Here is an 18,630-nt window from a genome sequence, read left to right as displayed (position 1 = left end):
TGATTATGCAGAATATGATCCCGTTACTTTAGGCGGGATCATGCTTTAGTTACTGTTTGCGGCCTATTTTTATGTTGATGGATGTATGCCCTAGTGAATTTGTTTTGATGGGGACTGATGCAATTGGTTTCTATCTTGATTAGGTCATTTGCTTTGTGAGTGGTAGTGGCTGAAAGGTGTTTGAGAAGGATGTCCAGCGGAGAAATCAGGAAGGTCTCTCGTCAAGACATACAACTGGTAGGGATGCCTTTATGTTTCTGCTAATGGTGTTTTCATCTCCTGCTTGTTAGTTTTCGGTTTTTGTTGCTGCAGGATCATATATGGGGATTTTTTTTTTTATTACTGATTTATAGTTTTAGTAATTTCTTTTATGAGCATTTTTGCTGCTACGCACTTGTTTGGACCCTGCATTTAATGAATCCTGCTGTTTCTGCGGCTTCCGCTAATTGTGGTCTTGATACAAGTGGTGTGCTTAGAATTTCAAAATATAAAGGATTTGAAAATTTGAATACGTTGCCCTAGAGTTCTTGGGACTAGCAGCTTTTAGGTGTGCTTGGTTAGTAAATATTTGAGGACATGATGTAATTGCTTGAAATCCACATTTTTGAAGGGTTGAGAAGTGACATCTATTGGATTTCTATGACAGTTGGTGAGACTTTGCGATAATCGAGGTGAAATTAGGCCTTTTTTCAGTGTTGATTGATTATATAAAAACTCTGGTTTTAGTAAACTTGTAGACGAATTAAACATCTCATTGGGACACAATCAAAAGTAGTTCGATCCAAGTCCAAATGAGTCCAAATCAAGTAATTAAAGCATAACTGAAAACTTCGGCATATTACTTGGAGGATCAAATGATCTCCAAATTTGTCATGCTTATGGTCAAATTGAGTGTCTCGACAAAACTAATCATATAAGCCCAAGATTGCTTAATTTAGAATATATTTAGGCACTCCAATGCTTACTGAACGCTTAATAATCAAGGGAATTAACACGGACTATACTATTAGGTATTTTAGATTTTCTCAATAAATAACTCTTTCAAAAATCTATAAATAAGCCCCTACTTGCTACATAAAGGAGATCCTTGGCTTGAGATTTAAGCCAAAGACTTGAAAAATATCAGAGCTCCAACTAAGCACCATCGTTAGACCATTGTTTAACCATTGCCGTTGGATCACTGTGCAATCGCCGCAATCAAACCACCATTGGATTAGTTTCCTTGTTTTGCAAATAATTTTACTTTTAAGAGTTGAATTGTTATTGGAGGAAGAATTGAGAGCCCTCAGTTATACTTCAAAACTAGTAAAATGCATCCAAAGAGGACAGACAAATGAGAAATCCATTCAAAGAAGAGACGAGGAATGAAAAATTCATCTTGAGGAAGAGACATAGGGAAGACATTATTGTCATCATCATCAATATTATCATTTGAAGGTTCTTGTCTTAGATTCTCCAAAACTTCATTAAATTAGAAAATTTAATACAAATGATATCTCCTGAAAAAAGAGTTCTTATTAGAGGATGCATGTTTCCATCTTTTAAAGCACATTAACTTGACATGCATCTCCTATTGAGTTTAAAACTAGTCTCATCTCATGAGAATATGATTAGATTTAGTGTAAATCCAATGAAGATTAAACTTTTTTATTAACTTGTGGGATCTAGGTAGGTCAGACGACACATGCCTCTTCTTGGGAATCTATGTGGCTTATCAAGGTATGAAAAACTATCCCTTCCTCATATTTTGGGGTTCAACCTCAATGGGAAAATGGAGCTCCTGCCATGTTTTGAATGTGAAAAGAAAGATCACTTCAAATATAGTATCAGGAAGTACATTTTGTGGTGCTTTAATAACCATGGACTTATTAGATAAATCATAAATGACAATTAGCACATACGCCCAATTGCTTATCATGGATTTTCATAACTCTTGTGCAAAAATGGGATAATATCTTTGAAATGTATGTTTGAGTTCTTATGTATACATAGTAGAATTTGCCCACTTCAAGTTTACTGTTGTGTTGAGTATGATAAAAGAATTATATTGGTGGGATATTTTGTACGAATACTTGCACTAAATCTAAATGTTACAGGTATGAATGAATAACATTATATATAGTATATAGTTTGGAAACATAGAATTTGATGAGAATTTTATCTTGCATATTCTTGGAAGACGATTCTCTTGAAATAATCAAGAGAACATGCCTTAGTAGAAGAGGACCTCTATTAAATGGTCTTTGTTTTCCTCATATAAAAAAAACTTGATTTTGTTGTAATTTTTAGAAATTAAATGAGGCACCCTCTATGGATTAACCTCTTGATCTCATCTTCGGCTGGAAACATGCCTCAGTTGGATCATTGAAATTGTGATGGAAATTGTAAAACTATTCTATTTACTAAATTTGTCGTTGAGTGGGTGGGTTATTGGTGTAGCTTGTCATTTTGAATTGTCACGAGGCTGTTGTTCCCTCTGGTATTCCAAGGAATGTACTGTCATTGTGGCCTTGGATGCTGTTGGGATTGTTTCTCACATTGTTGTTATTGGTGTGCATTATTGTTGATTCTACTCTGACCTGTCTTGATTTTGCATTAAGTGTTATTGGCTATGAATGAGGATCAGCTTTAGATTGTTCGTTCTGCCTCTCATTAGAAGCTTGTAAGAACCGCTGGTGATGGGCATTAATTACTTCATCAGGGGAAATCTGAGCATTAACACATCAGATTGGGTCTGGATTAAGTGTGAACCATATGATACCAACATATCATATGTTCCCATTCAACAGTTTTTTTTTTGAAGATTTATGCGTATATATGTTTCTGTTCATGTGCTCTGTGTGAGTGTGCCCAGTGCCGTTGATTGACCCATCTGTTTGAGACTGCAAGGCTTTTTGGCGCCAACTACCAATATTCAGATTCATTGAGATATTTAATAAATATACAAAGATTTCTACACTCAAACCAGCAAATATGTGAGCTAAGGGGGGGGGGGGGGGGCTTTAGTTGGGGGGGGGGGGGGTGCTTTAGTTTTTTTTCTTTTTCCGTGTCTCGAATATTCAGAATCTTTGACATATTTATCAGAGATCATGAATCTCATACATCCAGATCAGTACATATGTGTGTGCTTCCATGTTTTCAGAAGCGAGCTTAAGCTGTTAATTGTGTTAGCGGCATATCTGTGAGATTGTAGCTTTGCGCATGCATATAAGACAATGGACGTGTTCTTTGTTGGATTGTTTTCTTCAAGTGGACTGCTATAGTGGTACTAAATTTTAGCTCTTATTTCATGTCGAGTTTCCAAAGCTTGATGTCTTTACTGGCACAATGATTGTGTAATGTAACATGTTACAGAACATGTATTTCATTAATTATTTTTAATACTATTCAACTTTATTCAGGTACAGAATCTAATTGAACGCTGTCTTCAGCTATATATGAACCAGAAAGAAGTGGTGGATACTCTCTTATACCAGGCAAAGATAGAGCCTGGTTTTACTGAACTTGGTAATGCGTGGGCTTATCTTTCTCTAATAAGCATCGTGATTAGTTATTTATTTTATTAGAATAGAATTTGATATTTGCTATTCTCTGAATTTCTCTTGATGACCTTCTGCCCTTTAAAATACTACTAGGTAAAATTCACCTATGCTATTGATTTTGAAACTATATAAGATCTTGATCTTTGATATATATATATAGTGGAACAATAATTAGATGTGTTCTAACTGGTAGATGGCCTTTTGATGTGCAAAGTATGATCAATTTATCTAGAAATTAGTCCGTGATTTGCATTTTAGTGGTTAACAATATTTTACTACGTTATATCTTGTATTGGCAAATATATAGGTAAGTCTCCACTCTCCATACATCAACCGTCCCCAGACTTTGCAATGGTGGGAAGTTATGCATAGAGTGCCCTTTTTATCATCATATCTGTGATTTCCTTTAATGATTAATCTTGCTTTCACTATACAAAGAAAAGTTATTTTCAAAATTATGTTTTAATGTATCTCATATATTATTTTCCGGTTTGTGAAGTCAGAAAGGCCATGAATCCTATAAATTGTGATGCTTGTTGTGATATGTCGATTGCCTACCACCAAGCAATAGTAGTTTGGTGAATATCACGTGCGTAGGTATCTTTGAGAATAAAAAAGATTGTGTGGGTTAATTGGTTTTCCAGTTTGCGTTGGTTTCATTGGCTTTCTGAGTTTTTGCAGTTGGACCAGGCATGCTGGGTTTCTGACAATGGGTTCTTGTCTCCATGCAGGGTACTAGAAAAGGATTCAGAATTTATTTACATTTAGAATTACAATTTACAGTTTGTGTTTGCTAGTACAAGCAATCACCGAAAAGAAAAAAATGTTTATGTTGTGAAATTTATTTCAAAGTTTGTATATAACATTTTAGCCTTCGTGCATGTGATATTAGAATTTGGCATGCTGATATTTCTGACCATGGATTCATGTTCCTTGTGACTACTAGTTTAGTACACGCACAAATAGCTCTCAACACAGTTCCACTAGCCAGATATTTTCATATGTAATATTTGTCTGTCTAGTTTAATGTCTCGCATGTGTCGCATGTGGGTCTGATCCAATTAATGCATGATAATTTTATGTTTCCAACTGATGTAAGCATGGCCGCCCCCTTTTTAATTAAGATGATTTTGATTGGCTGTTTGGTGTCTGTTGGGCTCCCTTTTTCTATTCTATTTATAGGGGAGTTTTGGGCTGTTTAAAGAGGAGTTTTGGTGATGATTTTTGGAAAGAAAACTTGAGGGGTTTTTCACTAGCTTGTGAGCTAATCTCCTTCCTCTTCTCCTCTAAAACTTTGTCTCAGTCTTCTTATCTAATTCTTCTCTCCATGGTAACCCTCCCATTGTATCTTTCTTCTCAAAGCGTTGAAAAGTCGTATGGTGTTATGTCCTTTTATTTGAAGTTGTAAGGAATGCTTGTGTTTGTTTAAACTATTGTGGGATATAATAATATCATTTTGTTCTATTTGTGTATGTTTATATCATTTCAAAAGGGAGACATCATCTTTGTTTGCAACCTTAGCTCCCTAAAATTTTGGTTGCATCAATTTGGTATCAGAGCTGTAGGTTGTGAGTCTTCCTTTCTATTTAAAAATTAAGAAAAAAAAAGAAAGTCAAATATGTCAACAAAGTTGAAGTTTAAATTCAAGAGGAAGTTCTCCCATTAGAAATGGCTCAATTAGCACATCATGTAAGTTCTAAAGTTATCTCATCAGGGGAGATTTGGTGTAAGCATGGCCGCCCCCTTTTTAATTAAGATGATTTGGGGCGGATGGATGCTGGCTGCTTGATGACTTTTCGGTTTTTGTTCTCCTGGCTTTGCTGTTCGGTTTCTGTTCTCCTGGCTTGGTTATTCTGATCCCCTTGTTCTTTGGCTGTTCGGTTCCTTGGCTGTCCCGGTTCCCTGGGCTGTGGCTGTTTGGTTCTCGCTCCCTGCTTTCCTAGTTCCCCTTGCTGGCTGTTCGGTTCTTGCTCTTGGCTGTCCCGGTTCCCTTGCTGTTGCTGTTCGGGTGGGGGTCCAAACATGCCTTTAATGCTTCTTTTTTTCTCTCCTTTTGGTTGGCTGTAGTGGGCGGCTGAGCATGGCTTTTAGCCTCCTTTTCTTTTCTATTTATAGGGTTGTTTTGTGGCTATTTAAAGGAGGTTATGTGATTATTTTTGGAGTAGAAACCTAAGGGTTTTTCTAGCTTGCGAGCTAGTCTTCTATCCTTTTCTCTATTATATTTTGTCTCAAGACTTCTACCTCCTACTTCTAACCATGGTTCTCACCACTGTTTTGAAAACCGGACCGGATCGACCGATTCAACCGTGAATCGGTCTGGTGGCCGATCCGATCGAGCTTACAAAATCGGCTCTGCATCGGACTGGATCAAACCGGATTGACCGACGATTTAACCGGTGAACCGCTGAACCGGTCCGGGTGGGAAAGAACCGACCGATTTATAAAAAACTTTTATTTTTGTTTTAATTAAATTTTAAACAATATATTTTAGTTAATTAAAATTTTTTTAACTATTTAAAATACTTTTATTAAATATTTTTATTAAATATGATGATTAATTTCACCATATTATATACAAGTTATCTTAAATAACTTATATAATTTGTTTAGCAAAAAGAATGTACTTCACACTTTATAAAGGGTTCAAAGCAATATCCTCAAACTCCTCCCATGATGTGGGACTAAAAAAGTTGCATAAATAATTTATAATGTGAATTTGATATATTTGGACTAGTTGGGCTTCAAATTTGGTTTTAGTTAGGCTATAAATTTGGGTAATATGTATTATAAATTTTGCTATAACATATATTATATGAATTATAATATAAAATTTTATTATTATAAATTTATATATTATATTAAATATTATTCTTATAAATATATTTAATTATAAATATATAAATATATTATTCCTAAATGATATTTATATTTAAAATTTTGTATTATATATATTTTTAAATTTATAAATGATACGGCATCACAAAATTAGCTTGATCGGGCACGAATCTCGAGGCAAAAGCTAGTATTGCTTCTTTTTTCTCTCCTTTTGGTTGGCTGTAGTGGGCGGCTGAACATGGCTGTTGGATTCCCTTTTCTATCCTATTTATAAGGGAGTTTTGGGCTATTTTAAGATAGAGTTTTTTTGATGATTTTTAGAAAGTAAACTTGCGGGTTTTTTACTAGCTTGCAAGCTAGCTTCCTTTTTCTTTCCTCACTATTATTTCGTCTCGGTCTTCTATATATTTCTTCCCTCCACAAGTTTACACACCATTGTATCTTTCTTCTGTAAAATATATAAAAGTTATAAGGTGTCGTTGTGTCTTATTTAATTTTATATGAGTTTGTGTTTGTTTTAAGTATTTTGAAAGGAAGCGGTTATTTGCAAAATTTTGTTTGCATCACCAACGCTACTTTTTTCATATTTTTATGTAACATGGAAGCCTGATTCTGGGTGTGTGTGAGTGGGTGCTTGTCATGATGTGCTTAAGGTGAAATAGGGCAGTTAACAAAACCGGAGAAGGAGAATATAGGATGGAGGAGCTGAAGAAGGGTGAGGTATATAGTAGAGGAGAAAAATTAGTTGTTGAAATTGTTTGCTAGTATTAACATTTGGAATAAGTTTTGGTAATATTTTAGGAAGGGCTGATGAAACAGGAAGAAATTTTTGTCCTAGACTAAAGTTGCAAAGTCTCCCTTTATTATTTTGAAATGGAAAAAAATATTGAGACATAAAAATTATAAAAAAGAAGTCTTGTAAAAGAGGTAGTAAGTAAAACAACAGTTACATTTTTTATGTTTTATATCATAGGCCTTGTATGTAAGGAAGTAGAAAATGAGATATATGAGAGCTAAGGTAATAGATATATAAGAGACTTGAATATGGAAAGAAACACATTGAAAAAAAAAAAAAAACTTGATTGTTTATTTAGATTCAATGAAGTATCTGCAAGCCAAGAATTGAAGTTCTAAAAAGATTTTAAATATCAAAATGAAAAATAAAGTGTTCTACAAATTGAGATCTTAATACTAATTGATTTTGAATTAAACCTAAACTAACTACTAAAGCATCAATATACATGAAATCCTAGAATTGAGGTCAAAAGAGACTTGAATATGGAAAGAAACACATTGAAAAAAAAAAAAAAAACTTGATTGTTTATTTAGATTCAATGAAGTATCTGCAAGCCAAGAATTGAAGTTCTAAAAAGATTTTAAATATCAAAATGAAAAATAAAGTGTTCTACAAATTGAGATCTTAATACTAATTGATTTTGAATTAAACCTAAACTAACTACTAAAGCATCAATATACATGAAATCCTAGAATTGAGGTCAAAAGAAGAAGGGAATATGTGCAGGAAAAAAGATAAAACAAAACATTTGGAAGATTATTGCTAAAACAATAGGAAGATTCTTGCTTTGCGCATTCCTTTGTTATTAATAGCATTTTTTGAATCCTTGTACATCCTCACTATGGATATGCATCTCACGTTCACTAAAGAAGTCCTTCATTTCAGCAAAGAAAGCATATAAGCAAAAAAAAAGTGCAAAAACTCAAAATTTTATTTCATTATTCATTTCTTCATACACAAAGAGGTATAAAGGGACTCATATATCGACCTAAAGAACATAACTATCAACAATCACTTTTCTAAGCTTCAAAATCCTTCATAACTAACACCTTTAGATATGGGTATCTAGCTGCCTCTCTCTTTGGAGTCAGTAACGACGAACATTGGCAAATAATGACATTTAAATATAGAAAAGATGTACCTAATGAATAGAATTTCCACCAATGTAAGGTTTGAGAAGGGATTAATCTACTTATTCTTAACCCCTTATTTGTAGAGAGGATATTTCAATGGCTCAAAGCCTCGAACTCATGATTCTTAAATCATAGTGAAGACGACCTACCTTTTGCTAAGTTGGGCTCTAAAAGATGTTCATGAGCTTGTGATGCGATCCATTTTCTTTTTGCTCTTTTGGAGACGGGAAAGGACTATGAGTAACTCGAAGCTTAAAAAATAGACTAGGATAAGGTCCCTGAGATTTTCCTTGTTAGTTGATGAGCCCAAACAAGGTTTATTTTAATTTTGGGAGGTTGAGGTTTCCCATGGTAGTTAGCGGTCATGGTTAATTGCATCTAGAGTTTGATGCCCGAGAAGAACCTCGATTAATGATATCATCACACTCTAAATTGATAATTGGAAGTTCAGTTAATGGGGGAATGAATTGTGATGGAGGGTCAATTTGATCATGATAGAGGGCAAAAAGGTAGTGTGATCCCATGGTTCTTTCATCCTAAGTGTACTTAGTGAACCTAGTATAGTAATGATGAAGGGTGGGAAGGTCATATTATCTATGAATTTTATTTAACATCAATGGGTTACATCCTATTAAAGTTTCCTAGAAATTGAGGTGGAAGTATGTTGAAAGGAATCTCCCTTAAAGTGAGGTTCAAAGTTTATTTTAGACAAAAAAGGCCTAAGGGGATTGACATGGTTGACTGTGATTTAGTGGTTGAAGGATATGACCACGAAGGTACAAAACTTTGGGCTCAATTAATTCACACTGAAATTTGGCTTAAAGGCACAATGCAAGGTAAAGTTCAACTCAGAAGCATTGGTATAACCAATTTAATTGTTCAAAATTAGCTTATGCCCACTCGAGAGAAGTGCACCTTAATACATGCGTGATAAAGGTTGTATACTACAGTGTGCCTCTTTTATGAGGCTTGATCCTTGATGGTCTATCCAACTACTATAGAGGTTATCATCTACATTTTTTAGGGTTGATTGCCATGTTTGCATGTTGCTTTTAGCACGGTGCTCTAAGTTGAATCAAGTTGGCTTGTTTAAAAGCATCTCTTTAAGCATAAGGAAAATACAAATGGGGCTATGACTTAAGAGAAAGTATGTGAGACTTATGGGGTTATGACTTATCTCAAGGATGTAAATAGAATTTATGGGGTTTATATACCGACCCAAGGATGGTAGATTCTATACTTTCTTTAGGCTCAAAAAAAGATAGATGAATCTCCGAAGGTTCGAATCAACTCCACGAAAACAATAACGTATAATCTCTTAATTAGAGGAAGGCTTGATGGTCGGTCTTACAACTTAGTTCAATAAGCAAAGTTGCTTGAGTTTTTTCATGTGTTTTATTATCTAATGTGAATTCAATAGGAGGCTAGGTCTTACAACTCTACTAGTAAAGATGCCTATGAATGGATAGGACTTACAACAACTCAATTAGAGAGCTACCATATGGTGGGTTTTATTTTCTCACCTTATAGGTGAGGCCGACCAAATCCTAATTTTTATTATTCGCTGCCTTAGTGGTCTTATGCAAATCAGCAAATGTCAAGTCAAATCTGCATCAAATATCAAAGCATGATGTATGAGTCAATATGTCACATCCACTATTTTAAAATTTGGCAAGTGTAATCCTTTAAAATCTTGCAAGTCCTATAATCAATTTTACTCTTCATGTGATAGACATTTAACCCTAATATAGTAATATTCAAATTCTTCTGACCAACTTGTGATGCATCTTGGGAAGGGAAGCCTTATCAAAAGCAATCTTGGCTCAGAGAAATCCTGATTCTCCTCAGGAAAAAACCCTCAACCCGATTACCAAGCAATCTATCTCGGGAGTATCTCGGATTACCCCAACGGCTTGGCATCTTGCATTCTTATAGTCACAGATGACATTCTACTGGTGATGATGATTTACACCAACTCCGTAGTTTTTTTTTTTTCCTCCCTTGGGGATGCTTTATAATAGGGAATTTTTATGAAAGAAAGTTAGGAGGACTTAAGGATTTACAGGGTGCTCTCAGAAGTTGCATATTGCTCATTTTAGTTGGAGAAATCCCTTTAATATAGGCTCTTCTACGTTGTTATTGTGATCTATTCCTAGAATCAGTTAGGTTGTTACAATGCATGCATGTAGCTCATCAATGATCTCCTACATCTTAGTGTTCTTTTGTGTGTATTTCTATGTGTGGAGCAACTAATTAATTGTACTTCCATGTGCTTACTGTCATCATGCTTTATTTATTTATTAACTTATAATGGTTCTAGTTGGATTAGTTAGATTTAAAAGCCGAGGCATTGATTATGTTTTTCATGCCATTCTTATCTTGTATGCAACAGTGCTAATACGGTTCTGTTCTTTCCCTTATATTTATCTTTATTCTTATTTTCCTTTAATATATGTTGTTAGTTTGTTAAAAGTATTATGGTTCATCTTTTTGAGAGACTATATATTTAATTAAGTGCCATGTTTGAGTAGTTGCTATCCTTAATCCTTATTATGTCTTCAGGTGTTGTGCCGCTATTTGGGATAGGACTTCCTTTTCCATGATTATATAATATCCTCATGATAATACAAGATCTCTTGATGCGCATAATTATTATATTATAGTCTATGTATTAGTCTCGTCTTTCTGGCCACTTTTTTGTATAGTTAAAATGTAAGATTCATTGGGCTTATTTAATTTTGTTTGGCTTTTAATTTTTCAGTTTGGCAGAAACTTGAAGAGGAGAATAGAGACTTTTTTAAGGCGTATCATGTTAGATTGATGCTTAAAAATCAAATATTGGTATTCAATAAGCTTCTTGAGAAACAAGTGGAGCTTATGAACAAAGTTTGTTCCCCAGGGGTTGTTTCAGTGCCTATGTCTCATGGTTCATGTTCTTCTACATGTATGACTCGTTACACTTTGTAATAGTGAATTCTATTATTTTTTTCTTTCCAATGCATTCTGCAATATGTTTATTAAAAATAATAAAATAAAATGAAGTGCATTTCTTTACAAAGTGTGGATTATACTGCACAACCGAACAGATTTAGGTTTTATTTTCAAAATCGTTTTCTAACGCTGAATCTGATGTGGACAAACATAAAGAGATTTACTGATTTTCATTTCTTAAGAGAGTTACTCACATGTTCTAGATAGTCATTAGATTGGGGGACACCCCAACAGCAATAAATACTGAGAAAGTTCGTGTCTACTTTATTTTTATTCTTTTTTCTTTATTTTTTGTCGTATTTGACCGGCATGCTCTTGCAGCGCACATTTATATGTTTTATGTGCCTATAAATTGGGTCATTTTCACTGTATACGTTTGACGAATGGGTAATACGAAAGATAGTAAATATAGATGTAACAATAGGCATTGCTTGTTCTTACCGAAATTTTGGTCGAGATGGGCCTTAAAGCTCTTGGGTATGCTTTAAGATGGGTACAATACATATGTTATTAATAATATATAAACCTCAAATTAGGTCTAAGGGCTTTGAGCCCCACCGAACTAAGCATTTCCATCATCCCTAATCATTGCTCCAATGGTTGAGTTTGTCATCATCCTAGGAATGTATAATTTTAAAGGAATTATTCTTCAATTGATTGTAGAGAAAGGAAGGTTAAAGTTTAGAAACATCAAGCAATCAAGTTTTACTTTCTTTACGGAAAGTTGGGGCCGTCCCGTTCATCTTCTTGGTAGCCAAGGAAATACAAATGGTTGGGAAGGAATGATATGCCTACCTTGTTCACTTGCTTGACTTGGATGGGAAGGCCAACCAGCTTGAGGATGTGCTAGTGACTACCTAGACGCCTTTTTATCATCCTGACTAGATTTACATTTGATATGGACTTTGAGTTTTTGATAGATGTCATTCCTAGGGTGACACCCAACTCAAAGGTTCTCTGCCATATGGCGATAATGGTATTACAAGAGCTGTGAAGCAACAATGCAAGATTTACTAGAGAAAAGTTTCATCCGACCAACTGTCTCACTATAGGGCTAGCACTATTCATGAAGATGGATGGTAGTTTACTAAAATATATGAATATTGATGAATGAACAAAGTGATGATGATTAACAAACATCCTTTCCCTTGGGTTGACAACCTATTCAATGTCCCGCAAGGCCCCATCATGAAGGCTAACTTGAGATTTAGTTATCACCAAATTAAGATTAAGGAGTCAGATGTATCAAAAATAGCTTTTCAAACCCAATATGGATCGATCTCTACCACAAAGATCTGGCTGAAATTCGTAAGAGCTAACACTGGGACTGTCGTCATGGCTTTCTTCAACCTCTTAAAAGCCTGGGTTGCTGCATATTCCCACAAAAAATTATCCTTCTTCAGTTGCTCAGTTAACGACCAAGTGATGGTACTGTACCACCTCACAAACCTCCTGTAGTAGCTAGTCAATCTTATGAAACCCCTCAAGTCCATTATGTTCCTAGGCATCGGCCATTTCTGCATTGTCTCAATTTTTGTTTGATCGGCCGCCACTCCCTCCTTAGACACTACATGTCCCATATACTCCACCCTAGACTGGGCGAAGCTGCACTTCTTTAGGTTGGCCCTCAGCTGATGTGCCTGTAGAATTTTAAGAACCTCTTTCAAGTGCTCCAGATGCTCTTCTCTATTTTGTTGTACACCAGAATGTCATAAAAAAATATCAGCACAAGCTTCCTGAGATGCTGCCGGAACACCCTATTCATCAAAGACTAGAAAATAGCAGGGGCGTTAGTGTGCCCAAATGGTATCACCAAGAACTCGTAGTGCCCCTTGTGCGCCCTGAAGGTCGTCTTTTGAATATCCTCCTTCTTGATTTGATGGTAGCCCGACTTCAATTTCATCTTAGAAAACTCTACTGCTCCATGCAGCTCATCTAATAACTCATCGATCACCGGAATGAGAAAGTTATCCGGTACTGTCTCCTTATTCAACGCCCTATAATCCATGCAAAATCTCCAACTCCCATCCTTTTTTTGACAAATAAGACTGGATTAGAAAAGGACTCACACTTAGTCTGACAATCTCTGACTCCAACATCTCCCTAGTCAGCTTCTCAATTTCATCTTTCTGAATTTGGGGGTAGCGGTAAGGCCGAACACTAATTGGTGACACCCCATCATTCAAAAGGATTGCATGCTCCTGCTCTCTGGGTGGTGGTAAGCCCTGAGGTGGCTGGAACACCTCACCGAACTGCTGTATGAGTGGTTGTACTGCCATGGGAATGTCTCCCTTTCCCCGCACTGACCCTCTCCATGCGTTGTAGCTCCACCAATACCCACCTCCCACCTTCTGTATGGATCTGATCATGGATTTGAGAGATACTTCGGCCCTGGACAGCCCTGTATCGCCCTGGATCACCATCCTCTTTCCTCCCTCCATCAGTTCCATCCTCAGAGCACCCCAATTAAACTTGGTCTCCCCCAAGGTCTGCAACCATTTCATCTCCAGGATGACATCGGTACTTCCCAACTCAAAGGGAAGAAAATCCCCTCTCACATGTATCCCTTGAATGGTCAACGTCACTCCTCTGCAAACTCCTCTACCCACCTCTACCTTTCAAGTGCCCATCATCACTCCATATCCTCCCGTATCCACTAATTTCACCCCCAACAGATTAGCGATCTGGTTAGAGATGAAATTATGGGTGGCCCCACCCCACTATCGATTAGCACCACTACCTCACGATATGCTATTTCACCCCTCACTTTCATACTGTGATTCAGGGCGAATACCATCAGAGAGTTTAGAGAGACTTCTACGATATCCAGATGTAACTTATCTTCCTCCTCCTCCACTATCTCGCTCTCTCCTCCCTCTTCAGTTTCTTTATCATCACTGACGACGAGAACATGAAGAGTTTGGTCCTTACACATATGCCCTGACATGTACTTCTCATCACACCTGAAACACAACCCCTTTGCCCTCTTGTCATGTATCTCCTTTTTAGTAAGCTTCTTAAAATTTCCCCCAGACCCCCTCCTCCAAACTTCTCCTTTGGTACTTCGCGTGAACCTCCCGGTGCAGCTCCTATGGGAGCTAGAAAGGTAGTAATCATCCTGTAGGATTCCCCGGAGCTACTGCCTCGAGCCCCCATCTCCAAATGCTTATGGTCCTCGACCAGCTGCATCAACTCCATAGCCTCCCCCAAGTCACGTGGTCTCATCACTCTAACAGCTGCTCTGATATCCGGTTTGAGCCCCTTCATGAAGTTCCCCTCAAGCACGGTCTTAAAAAGACGATCCAGTCTGTTAGCTAGGTACTCAAATCAATTATGGTACTCTGCCACTGTCCCCTCCAGCATCAGGGCAAATAACTATTCGTAGAAGTCTCATCCCCTACTGATTCAGAAATGTTCTAGTAAACAGTCCTTGAACTCCCTCCAGCTTCGAATGGGTCGCCTCATGTCCCGCTATTTGTACCATGGCAGTGCCTTCCCTTCCAAACACAGTCCCGCCGCTGTCAGTTTCTCCTCCTCAGTCAATCCATTGACTGCAAAGTATCGCTCCACCTTGTAGATCCAGCCATGTGCGTCCTCGCCCTCAAAGATGGGTATCTTCAGTTTTCTCACCCTCGGGTCACCCTCGTTTCTCCTAAATCATCTATAACCTCCCATTCCTTGAAGAGGATTTCTCCTCCTCAGTCAATCCATTGACTGCAAAGTATCGCTCCACCTTGTAGATCCAGCCATGTGCGTCCTCGCCCTCAAAGATGGGTATCTTCAGTTTTCTCACCCTCGGGTCACCCTCGTTTCTCCTAAATCATCTATAACCTCCCATTCCTTGAAGAGGAAGTGCTCCCCAGTGGTGAAGATCTTCCCTCCGGTGATCATACCCGAGCCCTTCCTCATATTCCCCTCTTCTCCTTTCATATTCAGCATCCCGGCAATAAAAATCATCCCCTCTCCCCACAAAATCAGCACCCCTTTCATAGCCCAAACTCATCTCCTCTCTAGAAAGTGGTTCTAGATGAGGCATTCAATCATTTCCCTCAAGGATCTCCACTTCCGGATTCTCCTTCCCCCTAAATGGGTTTGGATTTCTGAATCTCCAATTGTCGGCTGTGGTCTCATTTGCTTACGATGTCGCCGGATTTTGTTTGCCCTCAAGCATCTTCCACATCATGTCTTCCAAGGCAGCGAACATTCCATCCATCTTTTCATGGATGCAAGCAAATTGATTATGAAAATTAGTGGTTTTTTCCTCAAAATTTGTCTTTAGTTGACCTATATCTCCCTCCAATACTTCAACTTTCCTTCCGGCCATTTTCCTTCCCAAGGTTTCCGAGAAGAACTTGCGGATGAAATTTCCTTGCTGAAATTTCTGGATTTCAGCTGTCGATGGTCTCAAGACAACGCTCTGATACCAATTTGATATGAAGCACTTGAGTTTGCAGTAACTCTAAGGGTAATACTTGAGTTCACAAGCTAACCTAGCAAAGAATTGGCAAAAACAGCGAGAAATAGGGCTGATTTCAAGGGGAAATCAGCAAGAAAAATGCAGGAAATATAGTAGATTGGAGAAGAAACACAAAAGAAATACTTTGATTTTATCCAAGAACAAGAAAAAAAAAAACAAAGCAATATACAATTTTCTTCAATTCGAGAAGAAGAAATACTCTCCAAATCTCTAGCAAACCTAGAGCCCACACCAAAACAAATCTAAATCTCAAAGTTTCAGCCAATCTCAAGATAACCCTAACCTAGCCTCCAAGAGACTAATTAAGGCCAAAGGAGGCTTACAAAATCCCTAAACAGCCCCTAATTCAAATTTTTCCTCCTAAACACTATTTAATTAAGCTAGTGGGTCCCATTAGAGCTTCCGCCCCACTAGGTTCCGCCCAAACCTTGGTCTGCCGGCTGTAAACCCGAACCGATCCTTGTTGGACCGGTTCAGCCGGCCTCTCCTAGGCTGGCTGCGTAACATATACTTGATCCAACTTTGGAGTAGTGATTCTTAGCATTAACTAATCCTACTTTGAAGTTCCATTCTCCAATTTGATCTGTTGTCTGAACTGCAGTTGCGTTTTTTCTTATATTTGCTTTTGTTTGTTTACATTTGAATATATGACTTACCTGCTGCAGTTGGCTGCAGTGAACCAGAACCCTTCATGCTATTTATCCGAAAATGCATCTACTTCAAGGCCTGATGGTTTACTGCCCAATGGAGGATCTTCTTCTGCAATCATCAGTGGTGGTCCTGCAGGAAATCAGAATGTCCAACTTGGCAATGTTCCATCAAATTTTAGTGGGAGGTTGGAAGTTCCGGCAAGCATGTTATCTTCAAAGAACTCACTAATGGGAAGAAATCACATGATGAATGGTACAACAATCAAGACAGAGCCTAGCTATACAACCAATTCTGAGTTTGCGTTTACTGGTAGCAGTTTCTTGGAGACTCAGCCCACACTTGATCCACTTGGTGCATCCTTCAGTGGTCCTGAGTTGACTGCTCAAGCACTGAACGAACCACTTCAGGATATCGATTCATCTCCTTATGGCTTTTTAAGTCATATTCCTCGAAACTTCAGTTTTTCAGATTTAACAGATGGCTTTGCTCAGAGTGCCGGTTTGTCCTGAACTTAGTCTGGTTGCTTTCCTTTATTTTGCTTCCGTCCTCTTCCGGATAACATCCATTGAACCACTTTTTACAGCTCTCAATATTTTTGTTTTCTTAACAGTTATACTGGAAAGTTATGATAGGTCACCTTTTCTTGCACCTGAAGCAAACAACTTTACAGGATCTCCTGGAGTAGAATGCAATGGTGAGATTCTCTTTGTTTTATTTTATTTATATTTTGTTTTCTAACATGTTTGTCTGTCGTTAAAAGGCAGCCTTGGAGCATGTTGACCTTCAATATGTCATGGAGGAATGTCAACCTCATGATTGGTCAAACAAGCTCCCTGTTCAATTGGGTTGACCTTAATCAAATGTACTAAATGGCTCTACTACCCCAACAGATTCTGGCTTCTAACTCTATTTAATCTCAAAAGGCCTTAGAAAAGATGAAGAGACATTTTGATCCCTTAATCAAAATCTTGTTTAGTGTGCTCATTTGATTCAAATTTTGTACTGTGCTGAAATCCCATAACCATAATCGAGTTCAATCAGATCAATTGATTTGAATTGTGTTCTGACCTAGAAATGGCCCATTCGGTTTGAATCTGACAGTGTTAGTCTGATTCCAAGCATGATTCTCTAATTGAATTGAAGTGGCTTCATTGAGCATTGCTTGTTGAAATCAAACTTAATATAACATATTAAACCTCTATTGAGCTCAACATCAACTGGTTTGGTTCAGATTTAGGTAGGTTAAATTTCAAGTTGATTCTACTTTATGGATTAAAGCTTATTGGCTCATATCAACTTAGATTGGGATTCAATGACCTAGGTAAGCGTAGATTTAGATTTTAATTAAGAATAATTAGAGCAACCGAGTGGACCCAAATATGGCTAATTAAATTTCTCAACGCTTTGGAGTAAGGCTGACTCACACTCAAGATCAATCAATTTGAGTAGTTAAATTTATGTATGAATCCAATTGCTCAATTAAAACTTGATTGGCCTAATGATGCATTGAAATACTAAAATTAAGTTGGAATAATCCAATCAAAGCATACTCGACTGTACCATGTTGGGGTTGATCCAAATGATTGGCCAAATTTTTATACGTGTTATTTTATAAAAATGATTTGGTTAGCTCATATATATATATATATAAAACTACAACCCTTTTATTTGATGAGGACATCTGCCCTTGGAGAGTTTAGCAGAGACGGGGCCGACGATCTACTGCCACGATTACGTCAATTTATTTTTGAGTTATTATATGTATTTATTTATTTGTGTATTTTTTCATTTCTACCCTCACTTGAGGGAATAGTTTTTTGTGACCCTTAGGGGCATTTGTGTCTTTTATTTCGTCATTATAAACATTAGCTATTTATATCTCCTCCTCCCCTTTGGAGAGGGTAATTAACATTATTACAAGAAATTTCTGCACTTGTGTGTTTTGGGAGAGCTTGAGAGTTCTTGGAGATATTGAAGTCCCTAGGTGAGGGCATCGTAATACCCACCAACTGCAGGAAACGTCTGGGTTTGTGGTTGACTTTCTCTTTCCCCTTCCTCCCCTCTCTCCCCCACAAACCGCCGACCATATCTCCCTCCCTCCCTCTCTCGGCCAAACCCCACCACCACCACAACCCCGGCCGACCCCCCCATCTCCCACCTCCAAGCCGCTGGCCATAAGGCCCATCACCTCCTCTCCAAACTGTC

General features: G+C 37.4%; 1 protein-coding gene across 10 annotated transcripts in view; it reads left to right on the top strand.

Annotated features, from left to right (window-relative positions):
* LOC110111041 overlaps positions 1-17,119 on the top strand; it is a gene marked incomplete at its 3' end in the record, with an annotated part of 35,424 nt that extends 18,305 nt beyond the window's left edge. For 8 of the 10 annotated variants that reach the window (XM_028698769.1, XM_028698767.1, XM_028698766.1 and 5 more), the window contains 6 exon segments: positions 144-237; positions 1,669-1,719; positions 3,402-3,507; positions 11,068-11,250; positions 16,450-16,923; positions 17,036-17,119. In XM_028698769.1, coding sequence (XP_028554602.1) covers positions 190-237; positions 1,669-1,719; positions 3,402-3,507; positions 11,068-11,250; positions 16,450-16,923; positions 17,036-17,119 — 946 coding nt within the window. 10 annotated transcript variants of the gene reach the window in all.
* Positions 17,120-18,630: the final 1,511 nt, after the last annotated feature.

The sequence above is a fragment of the Dendrobium catenatum genome, unplaced genomic scaffold, assembly GCF_001605985.2.
Source record: "Dendrobium catenatum unplaced genomic scaffold, ASM160598v2 fragScaff_scaffold_1132, whole genome shotgun sequence".
Taxonomy (NCBI): domain Eukaryota; kingdom Viridiplantae; phylum Streptophyta; class Magnoliopsida; order Asparagales; family Orchidaceae; genus Dendrobium; species Dendrobium catenatum.
Note: the sequence above shows the minus strand (reverse complement) of the source record. Positions and strands in the feature narration are given on the sequence as shown.